The sequence below is a fragment of the Candoia aspera genome, chromosome 2, assembly GCF_035149785.1.
Source record: "Candoia aspera isolate rCanAsp1 chromosome 2, rCanAsp1.hap2, whole genome shotgun sequence".
NCBI classification, from domain to species: domain Eukaryota; kingdom Metazoa; phylum Chordata; class Lepidosauria; order Squamata; family Boidae; genus Candoia; species Candoia aspera.
Window position 1 is genome coordinate 240825543 of NC_086154.1, and position 12087 is coordinate 240837629.

Consider the following 12087-nt stretch of genomic DNA (forward strand, 5'->3'; position numbering starts at 1 on the left):
AGCCTGTCGCCCGTCGCAGGAAGGCAGGGCAAGGCGCGCCGCAGTGCCGCATATAAGCGGGCGGTGGATGTTCTCCCGCAAATCTCGAAGGCGGCTCTCCTTCTCGGGGGAAGTCAATCTGCCTTTCGCCAATATGTTTCACATGAAGGGGACATAGCCCCAAATGCGGACGCTTAAACCCAACCGCGCCTCTCGTCAAAAACGCTCTGAATTCGCGGAAAGATTCCTCCGGAACAAAACTCGTCACGGGCAGAGTTTCCAGGGGGATGTTGCAGGGCGGGGACGCCGGGCTTTTCGGCAGCGTCTTGGTTGCAACCTTGCGCCCTCGTTTCCGAGCTTCCCCGCGGCTCGGGGGAAAATCTGGGGCAGTCAGAACGATGGGCAACAACTGTCGTCGTACATTGTTTGCATGCTTACCGAGGAGTGAAATGCTCGGTTTCGCGAGAAAGGTTTGTGCGGTCAGGCCACCTGTGAGCGTCAGAGATTTTTGGAGACCTGTTCGTAGGGATCAGGAGCACTTGTAGCAGCAGCCAGCGGCGGCCTCGCGCGAAAACTGACGACTTAAAATCCCGACTTTTCAAATGTTATTTGAACCAGCAGGGAAAATCTATTTGTAGTCCCCCTTTTCGGGCGAATAGGGGGATGGAGACCAGCAAACTTTTTTTCTTCTTTTTGTGGCGGGGCGGATGCTCTGGCACTCCCTGCCCCCTAAAAACCGATCAGCTTCTTCATCATAAAACTTATTAATCAACTTGTTAGCCTTCATGATTTTTTTTTTTAAAAAACAACGGTTTAAGAAAGCGTTTGCGATATAGGTATCACCTATTTTTTTTGTTTTATTCATTTCTCATTTTACACATTTTTTTTCTGTTGCAGTATTTTTAGCATAGACGTTTTATTGTTGAACTTGTAACCCTCCGAGTCTCAACTGAGGGTCAAAACTGAATGGCTGAATAAAATAAAAGGAAAGTTGTCCTCATATTTTAGCAGAAAAGCAAGCAAAGAAACAGGGAAAGGTGGAAGGAAAGAGAAGGACAATAGCAACAAGGTGGATGGACTCAGTTACAGTGGAGATGGGCGCAGCATTGGCTTCCCAGACCCTTGGATAGAGCAACTAGTTGGTGGCTGCACAGCAGATTCTGCTTTCTCCATTTGTTAACCTCAGCTGTTCCCTCCCTGATGCTTGGACTGCGGGTTGTATCTAAGGGATGTGCCAATCCCACGTGGCAGGCACCATGTGTTGCCCATCACCAGCAGGAGGATTCAGGCAGTCTTTGGACAAAGTTGTGAGAAAGCAGGTGACTGTTCAGGAAAGGGCTTCCTTTGCTCAAGAATCACACACACAGCATTTCTTCCCCTCTTGCACACTCCTAAGAATCCAGGAGCTGAAGTGGCATTCCTCAACATTGCTGTCCTGGCTATCTACTCTTTGGTCACCTCCAGTCAGCTGGAGCTGGTGATCCAGGAGTCTTATCATCTCACAAGGTGGCCAAACATAGATTAAGCATGTCCCTCCCCCCCCTTGTCTTCAGGAGCTTTATTTGCATATACAATTTAGAGGCTGCACAACACTAAACAACTCTGGGCAGCTTACAGTTACAACCAGCAAACAATAAAAACAGATAGAAATCATGCATCCAGAAGACAAACTATATGTAAGAACAAAACTTAGCGTACAGACTCAAGAACCACCCTACTCCAAGACCTTGGAGAATACCCAGGTTTTCAGTAACTTTTTGGGTATCATCAGGATGGGAGCCATACAGGTCTCTGGAGGATGCTGTTCCACAGACAGGCCCTGCAACAGAGATCAGAAATGTGCAAAATGGTTCTTGGCACTGGGTGTCTTCTGTCAGAATGTTACTGCTAAGACCCCTTAACTAATCTGCCATGTGTTTGAGAAGGGAACGAGCAAATTCTGCAAAGTAGCTTTTTCATTCTTCATCCAAGAGGTGCCCCATGATTCCCCCTCAGTGCTGGGGGAGACTGCTATAGACATGTGGGGAGGACAGGCTTCTGGCTTGAAGGCTGTATTAGCTTGACTGAAATGGAAAACGCTAAACAGGATCTGTTCTGGTGCAGATGAAGTTGGAAGGAAAGCATGAATGCAGTCTTACAGGGTGGCTGATTTGTCCAGAAGCTCCAGCTGTGGGAGGAGTCCCACAGTCCCATGGGATGCACAAAGCTGAATTGCTGCCAGAGTTTGCTCCCACTTTGCCAAGATGAGCCAGCAGCAAAGTCTGAATTTTCTGCAGTGGCTTCTATAAAGAGCAAATTTCAATCCAAAATAATGAGTGTGAGTCTCTCAAAAAATAAAACCCAAATTTCAAGAATTACAAAAAACTAAGCAAGTTCACCCTTCCCATAAAAATACAATTTTTTAAAGTTGCAAGCTTCTATTGTTTTATTATATATATTTAGATTAAAATTTAATTATTAAAAGTGGTATATTTATTTCTTGCCCAATCTGTAACCCCAGTGAAATCATTAGTTTTTATTCCTAGGGAGGGGTTATCACATTCATTTATGGATTGGGGGAGAAACGGCTGAAAGTTTTAAGAACCCTTACCCTTCAGGATTGTGTAGATAAAGCATACAATGAAAGTTACAGATTTCTTGGCTTTACCTAATTCCAAATATGAAGTGTTTATATGACCAAGAAATAGAAACAATGGCATCCTTATTTGCAGGCACTTTTCAAACCACACAGTTTAAAGGAAAATACATGTATGCAGAATTTCAAGAAGTAATAAAGTCAAGTTCATTGCCATTAAAAAAGGACGAGTTTTGTCCAAAATCCTTTATTTACTATAAAGACAAAACCACCAAAATAGGTACAAATTATACTATAAAATTGGTTCAAAGGGGTAAAAACTTTTAATTAAAATATCTTGATATATTTAAAATAACAAAGAATATAATGAAGCCAAATTTTCTTAACCCAGATATCTTTAAAATTTACTTGCACAGTAAGGTGCTAATAGAAGTTAGCCCTTAAGCCCTGGAACTCTTAGGAATCAGTAACATAGCAAATATAATTTCAATGTGAAAGTGAACTTTGGTAGAAGAAAATCTATAGGATACCTGAGGTAGTAGAAACTGGAATAAACAGCAGTAGACGTTATTTACAACTTAGGTACCAAATAACATTAAAAGCACAAAAATAATTACATAATACAATTTTCAGTCCAGCTTTGATCCAAAGAAAATAAGATTACATCACATCTGCATTAAAAAAAACACAATTACCAGCAAGCTGAGGGAAATGCAAACAAAATCAAAGAATGCTTTTAGACATCTAGAGGTGGTCCAAGTTTGATATATGGAAGACATGGTGATCTACAAAGATAATACTGATTAGCTGAGGTTTATCAGTTTATATAATTGACATTTAAGTCCGAAGTAGTATTTATCTGACAAGTGATCTTCCAGTATAGGACTTAGCAAGAGGGCATCCTTTAAAGCTTGCGCAGAAGACACCTGGGAACAATCTGATTGGAATAATGACAAATTCTAAAATGTCAAGAAACAAGTCAAATACAAAACAAAGCTACAAAACTTCACATTCAGATTTTTTTTAACTCTTCAAAGTCTCCCAATATTAAGAAAGAAAAGCAAAGGAATGTCACATTTCAAGAAGAAATACACATCCACCTTTAATGACATTGCTTTTAATTAACTTTAGCATGGTCATTGCTGTAAACCTCCACCAACTTTGCTTCCAATTTTTTAAAATTGTACATTGCCTAAACTGTACAGTATTATAGCTTATTAAGTTTGTCCTGAGCCTTTGATCATAACCAATTTCCGATCAGTATTTCAACTGGCTTCTGAAGAGTTAAAATTGGAACAGTTATGTTAACCAAAGTTGATTAAACACAATCAGTACTTCAAATAAAAAAAACTCGCAGAAAGCAAAAGAAGAGCTGCCATTTTCCTTCAATATTCCATTCATCAGAATTTAAAAGCCTGCCCTTGAAATCATCAATGATGCATTTGTTAAAAAAATCGTTTTGCATCCTTGGTGCAAAAGTATTTCTTCAAGGCTGTTGATTTCATTTTGTTAAAATTTAAACATTAGTTTTTAAATGGCTCTTTTCCTTTTTAAAAATAGTTCCCAATAACATAATTATCAACCATTATTTATTTATTTATTTTCCACATTTCTACCTTGCCATTACTCAAATTGTAAATGATAGGGCTGTGCAAGGATCATGTGACCTGCTTCAAGGCCAGCTTGAAAAGTTCCCCAGTCTGCCCTGTGTTGCCCTGACGTCATACCCGCTGACTCGTTCCCAATTTTGGAACTTCTCCAACCATTTGTTAGCAAGGGAAGATACCATAAACACCTAAGAGTATCTTGTCATTTATTTAACAAAATAGGATGCTATTTTCAGGAAAGGCTGTTATGTGGGGATAAAGCCACAGTTCCTAGAAATTCTGGGGGTTTCAAGTTTGACTCTACAAGTGCCCATAACATATTTCTCCTTATCAGAATGGGTTCACACCAAATCAAAGCACGGCCCTAGTAAACAGATGACAAATGGCATAAGGAAAATAGCAGGAAAAACAGTGAACATGAATGCAGTGCTGAAAGTAAGGTTGAATTAAAGCTTCAGCTGACTAGAATAGAAGTTGGGTGTCAGAAGGCAGCATGACACAATACTCCTTTCTACCACAATTTTACCACAAGCTGTGACATTAAAAAGGGCTTCAAAACAGAATGTTCACTTAATCCTTGGCTATGAAGTTTTGTTATTCAAAACACTTGCGTACTCCTACCCCAATACACATCTTGTTTAAAACATGACTCAAGGGCAGCCTTTTATTGCAGGTTTCAAACCAATTTTAACCACAGTCTTTTATAGCAAGCCATCCAGCAATATTTAGCTTGAACTTAATTCTAGCTATTCGGGTTTGTTTTAAAAAAACATTTTTCCCTGAATGTGAACAAAAGGTAAAATGAAAGCACAGAACGGTAACTTCCAAAGGAAAGTTCCAAGACTAGTAGTAAATAAATCAACCACAATTGCCATGCTTAGTGACCCTAAAACAAGCAAATGTGATTTTAAAACTCTCCAAGTTTCTTTTTCCACATAAAGAACAAGCTTCACCAAAATGCAGACACAAACTTTCTTTAAACTGGGTTGAAGTTTGCATGTTGTGAAAAGGTATAGTGATTGCATTTTAAATGGCTCTTCAGCCACTTAACTGCTAATATCACTGAAAGAATGCTTTAACATAAAGTTTAAAAAATCACTTTTTCCACTAAATAATCATGCAGATCTAAAAGAGGAATTGCTTCTCTGTTTATGAACAGCCAGATCTTTGAGAAAGGCACAGTTTACATATTTCTGCACAAATTTCTGAAATGCTGCATACTGAACTTATGTAAGGATCTCGATTTGTCAGTCACATACTTAAGTATAGGTCCTCTACTGACCTCAAGTCCTCAAAACATATAATTAAGGCCAGCAGAGCAATTAATACACATTGCTGTGCAAACCTGCACAGGAAGACCAGCACTTTATATATTCAGTAGCATCAAGTTCAGTGTACCCCCCGTTTTCCACAACTACCACATAGTGCGAAAGACAGGGTGTTTTAACAACTCCCTTGCTGGGGGTCTGTCCTGAGGTTGGAGCTCCAAACATCGAAGTGCCACATCCCTTAAGCCTGGAGACAGATGCAATGGGATTGTTGGAGCTGTAGTTGCACTAGCGATCTACGAATAAACAGAAAATGAAGGTTACACAAAAGAAATCCAAAGACAACAGATACAGATTATATCCTGCAAGGCATCTTAGTATTTGCATTGCTGACCATATACATTAAGTACATTACAGTTGATTCGCGTTATCTGCAGATTGCGTATTTGTGAATTCTCCTACTCGCTAAAATTTATTTGTAACCACAAAATCAATATTTGTAGCACTTTTGCTCTCTTTTGCAAACATGCAGAGCAGTGAAAAATCTGAGTCACCCTACATGCATATTCCCAGCTGAGGTTTCCATATTTGCAATTTCAGTATTTGCAGCAACTTTATAGAATGTAACTACCATGAATAACAAGAATTGACTGTATATTCACACTATTAATACATTTGTTCATGGTGGGGTTATATGCCTACTCTGAAAAAGATTTTGGAACTTTCAGTAATTAATCTCAGGGTCACAATAGGCAAGAAGGAAGGAAAACAAATTTGCTCTGTAAAATTCCTATCAGAAAATAAATAAATGGCCTGTTAAATCAGAACATTTGCCACTTCATATACAGGTATAGCTTACTTCGAAACTCAATTTATGTACTTGTATTTATTTTTACAATCTCAAACACCTTGGGTCCCAAATATCTTCAAGAATGTTTCTCTTTCTGTCAAACTGCCCAGATCCAAACTCAGCAGAAAGGCATGCAAAAAAATCCCATCTGAATTTAACAAACATTTTGCTTTAACAGTCATCCAAGCCCATTAAATTGTGGTTAAATTATTAGTATATTAATTTAAAGCTACTGGACAATGTCATCAATGCAACTCAGATATAACTATCTGACCTGCATCATTTGCACTGTAAGCATTCTCACTGCAAAGGGTTCAGCTCAAAACTAATGTAGAAGTAGAGGAAACAAAAGGCAACTCTTACAGCTTATTTACATTACATTATCATCTAATGTACAGTATGTTAAAATTCCTCCCATATCCATTGCCTGTTAGGATGTGACTTAGATGTTCTGATTCAATCTCTAGGACATAGTTTTGAAATATCCCTGTTTAAAATGTATTCAGAAGAGTTGTTTCATACTTGTCCCAATTTCAAGGAACACGGTTGTCTTAATCAATGAAGTGCCTGAAGTCCCAACTCTGATTCATATCCATCAGGCAGAAATAGGATCAGCAGATAGGCCCTACAAAGCAGGTTTTAATTCTTTCTCATTGAAATCTCAGTCTTTCCCATTTTTTTCTTTTTAACTTCTAACTATTTTTAAACCACTGGAATTTATTCATACCTGTTTGAAAATAAAATAATGAATTGAGATACATTGGATATGATGTGGCTATTACAGAAAGTGTTTTTCAAACTGAGATAATGCTTTCAAAATACAAGGCATCCCCAATCAACTTTTTGGACAGAATATAGAATGTTCTTCAAGTCCATTAGCTTACACGCATGATTTCCATTTAACCTAATCTAGCAACCTACTGCAAATTCCTTTCCTCCCAAGTTCTAGTGACAAATTTACACTGCACTCTTGGGCGTGTTCATTGATGTCAGTGGTCCTTGCATGGAAGAAGCTCCTAGTGCATTTCCTCAAATATAAGCTTTACACATTTTCTCTCATGGATTACTTTACCTTAAATATCAAAGCAAGATGATTGGAATGTTTCTCTGCGTTCCATGGGGGCTTAGCACAAGCCATTTCTATAATAGCACAGCCAACACTCCACACATCACAGCTCCTGCCATATTGTTGGCCTCTCAACACCTAAGAGAGAAAAATAAACGTTAACTTTGATTCATCAACAGAGCATCTTTTTTTTCAAAACAGTGTTTGCTATCAGGCAGATAACAGGTGTAAAAAATATTTAATCATGAGATTAACCTAAAATAGCAGGTTACAGTAGGATGCGATCATAAAATATGAAAGATTGCTTTATTTCAATGTATATAAAACACTGTTCCTGAAAATATTACTCTTACAATTAACACTTGCAAATTCCAGATCAAAGTACAAATGTCAAATTTTTAGATTTTCTTCTTCATGTTTTGCTAAACTTTAAAAATCCCATGAAAATTAAATACATGTTCACATGGCTCCACTAATTTTCTTTGAAGAGAACATGGAAACGAGGACTATTTGCGGTTCATTCCCAACGTTCATTAATCATTTTTATATTTTTAGCAATTCTTTGTTTAAGAGCAGCTGTCTAACATGAACTCTGCTTGACAGCAAAGGAAGAAAATGCCAGTGCTATTAGGACAGACAAGTCAAGGTACTTTGCTTTCTATTTCCAGAACAGTGTTTCTTAAAACCATGAGTAACATTGCTCACTTGTAACTGTTGTTCTTAAAGAATAACCCATATATCATGACAAACAAGGCTGGTCTGCTAGTATTGTAACGGGGATGATGTTTTTCAGTCTGACAATGAAAGAACATTACACCTATATACAGGAGAGAAGGCATCAGATAAACGATTGTAAATGTAGATGCAACCTCCATATTTTGGTCACCAGATTTTGGTTTGTACCAGTAGTGCAAACAAATTTTTGAGATCAATCCTTGCTGCACCCAATGGAACAGCAAACACCCACTTAAGGCTTGAGATAGGAATCCAGATAATGGCTTGGAGGTTTTGTAATTTTTTAATTTTTGCTAGTCACTGACCAAATAAACTAATATTGTTATTATTGGTCACCATTTCATATTACTGTGGTGCCAGTCAAGCTCAGTAGCTATTTCAATTTAAGAAAAAAACTGAGCAAGAGGTATTGGGATATGATTATCATCATCATATAATGATGATTATTATCCTAAGGGTTATGCAAACATCTTTAGGTGATGTACAGATCCTTACATGAGGAATGAACCTTAAACTGTTTAGTCAATCAAACCCTGAATATTGAGAGGGCAAAAAATGGGAAAGACTTCAATCTGTTCTTGTGAGCTTCTTTGAAACATATGGCTGGTTGGCCTCTGTGGGAATCATGAAATTGGATTTGACAGATTTTTAGCCTGATCAAGTAGGGCTCTTCTCATGTTCATGTGCCCTCCCAAATTAGTGTTTCATGGAATTGAAGAATCTTTTAAAGTGAAACAAAACCAAAGTATAAGCATTTTCTCAACTGCATTGCACAGAATACCCCTTTAAGTACTATATTAGTATAGCAATTAAAGTGCTATATATTAATATAGCAATTAAAGCTCAAGTCAAAACTTGGTAATATCCATTTTCTCTGGTGAAATCTTACCTCTGGTGCCATAAATGCAATGGTCCCCAATAACTGCCCTTGAAATTCTCCAGCACCAGTTCCTTTTGATGCCAATCTAGCTGCAGCTCCAAAATCAGCAATTCTTAGCCTATGACCTGTGCTATCAATTAACAAGTTGGCACCTGTTGGCATAATTAGAAATGCAATTAAGTGACGAAAGAAATGCATGCAAATACACATATGGTAGAAAATGAAAAAAAAATTCTAACTGAACAGTTTTCCTTTATTCAACAAAATAATTTCTGGGGTAAATTTAAATATATGCTAAAGTCTGTAACAGTGTTTCTCAACCTTAGCAACTTTAAGAAGTGTGGACTTCAACTCCCAGAATTCTGTGGACTTGAACTCCCAGGATTCTCCCAAAAGCTACGCTGGCTATGAAGCTATGAAGTCCACACTTAAAGTTGCCATGGTTGAGAAACACTGGTCTATAATTATATAATAATAATAATAATAATAATAATAATAATAATAATGGAATATACAATAAATTAAAATCAAAAGACAGAATAACAGTCTGGATACTTGAACAGCTATAGACTCAAGAGGCTTTTGTTGTTGTTGTTGCATCTGTCTATTAGAGATGTATCCAAATTTTATTATGGTTTCTACTTTAAAAAAAATTAGCAAAGAAGCAACAACTAAATATGATACATATTTTGTATCAGTGGTTTATGGTTTTCAGTACACAAACAGAACATTAAAACCAAAAAAAATCAAAGTAGGCACAGGGAATCCAATAGCTCTTGAACTGTTAAAAAAGATGCCATGACTCTTTCTTTCTTTTTTTTCAATTCTAAGCAAGTTGTCTGCTTGCAGATGGCAAGTCAGTGCTCTGCCTTTGTCTTTTATACATACATACATATATACATACATACATACTTATTCCATAGATTATTATACATGTTACAATATATAACAGCTGGACTTGAAGAAGCCTGAGAGAAGTTAACACTGTGCCTGTCAATTCACAATCCTACTTATCTTGCTCTTTCAGTGCTACATCAGAGAATATTTTTGAAAATAATCATAATTCCTCCTGAGAACTACTGGGTTATCTTTCATATCATGTTAATATTTCAAAAATCAGTGCTTTTCAACACTTTTCATTTCAACATAATCCAAAATGAAGAGAAACAAGCATTGAACATTACATAATCAAGGATACCAAGCTAGCTAAACAGATTTTAGCAAGTCAACATCTACCAACATTTTAAGAAATGAAATTAGATGTTGGTGGTGAATGAACTAAAAAAAATTATTCCCATTAGAGGACTCACTGATTGGCCAATGTGTGAATGTCCAGCTATAATAACATTGATCTTACCTTTGACATCTCTGTGAATGATCTGATTTTCATGAAGGTAAGACAGGCCACGAAGCAATTGTTCTGTGTAGTTTGCAACTACAGACTCTTTAAAGGCTCCATATTTACCTAATAAATGAGCAACAGATCCTCCTGAAAAAGAGGAATATATTTTATCTATTTAGATTTGACTATTTGAAAACAGCAATTTGCAAGAGCTTTGGGGGAGGAAAGTATTCTATCAACACATTTTCCATGTAAGATTCCTGATGACACATCTACTATCAAGAGTGTAGAGAGCAAGGAAGATGACTGAGGGAGACAGACAAGATCTGAGATGCAGTACAATCAGGTTTGCAAGATTCTGTTATTATAGCAACTCTCCAAATGGTTTACCTGGTGGGGCTGACACAGGCACAGAATTCAAAGAGAAAACCCTAAACTTAACCCTAATGAGACAGACTTGTGAGTGGGAAGCAAATACCAAGAGATATGTCTTGGGCACACATACCTGCCATCCATTCTATAAAGAGGTTGTAGTTGCTTTTTTCACATGTAGCACCCAGCATTCGAATTATATTAGGGTGATTCAAATGACTCATCATCCTTATTTCTTCTCTCAAGGCTTCCACCACTTCTTCCTGCTCAGATGATGTGTTCCTGACATATGTTACCTGTTTCATAAAACATGTCAGATTTTGATTCAACAATTACTTAAGCAGGAAAAATAGCAACTCTCACTGTTGTATCTGGATCAGATAACATGTTGAACTATTTGAAGGAAAATATTCAAACTATGATATACTGTATGACATCACTATGTCAGAGTATAGAATGTGCACCCCAGGATTACATGAGGACCCTAGAGACTTCCAAAAGTTGTTGCCAGATTGTAATTTTACTGTGAAAGGGGATACACACAAACATATGTGTGTGTATGAAGAGCAATCATATTTATTATATTCAATTATTATGTAAATTTAATTTTTAAATTATATTTAATTTTATCCTAGTCCCACTCATTACTTTTTGAATGTCCCCGAAAGAATGAGTGCCACCTTTCGACTAGAAAAAGCTCTACAATATATGTAACAATCCTGAATACCTGCTATTTTTGCTGTAAAGGTAAAGGTAAAGGTTTCCCTTGACATTAAGTCCAGTCGTGTCCGACTCTAGGGGGCGGTGCTCATCTCCGTTTCAAAGCCGAAGAGCCGGCGTTTGTCCGTAGACACTTCCGTGGTCATGTGGCCGGCATGACTACACGGAACGCTGTTACCTGCCCGCCGAAGCGGTACCTATTAATCTACTCACATTTGCATGTTTCTGAACTGCTAGGTTGGCAGGAGCTGGGACTAGCAACGGGAGCTCACCCCGTCACACGGATTCAAACCGCCGACCTTCCGATAGGCAAGCTCAGCAGCTCAGCAGTTTAACCCGCAGCGCCACCACGTCCCTATTTTTGCTGTAATTTTGTTCATATTTCATTGGGACAAAATTCAAATAAATTGTGCAGGTAGTTCTCAATTTACAACCACAATTGGGACTAGAATTTCCCTCACTAAGCGATGCGGTCGTTAGGCGAAACATCATGACCACACTGCTTAGTGATGGCAGTTCCAGTAGTCCCAGTTGCAGTTGTTAGGCCAGGACAGCGCCACCATTAGGCGAGTACGTCAAGCTTCTCCAGCCCTGCTGCGCTCGCCTTCACTTCAACTCCTCCAAACCCACCTATCTCCCCGCCATCTCTACCCTTTTGTCTGCCCTGCACTCCGCCGTCCCCCGCTGCCGCTG

General features: G+C 38.0%; 1 protein-coding gene across 1 annotated transcript in view; it reads right to left on the reverse strand.

Annotated features, from left to right (window-relative positions):
* Positions 1–2764: 2764 nt before the first annotated feature.
* The window catches only part of MAP3K1 (mitogen-activated protein kinase kinase kinase 1), a 63722-nt gene continuing 54399 nt past the window's right edge, over positions 2765–12087 (reverse strand). Inside the window, exons 16-20 of the mRNA XM_063295646.1 lie at positions 10808–10970; positions 10318–10449; positions 8970–9112; positions 7352–7483; positions 2765–5725 (exon numbers count right to left, since the gene is read on the reverse strand). Coding sequence (XP_063151716.1) covers positions 5576–5725; positions 7352–7483; positions 8970–9112; positions 10318–10449; positions 10808–10970 — 720 coding nt within the window. The 3' untranslated portion in view covers positions 2765–5575. The remainder of the gene's footprint in view (positions 5726–7351; positions 7484–8969; positions 9113–10317; positions 10450–10807; positions 10971–12087) is intronic.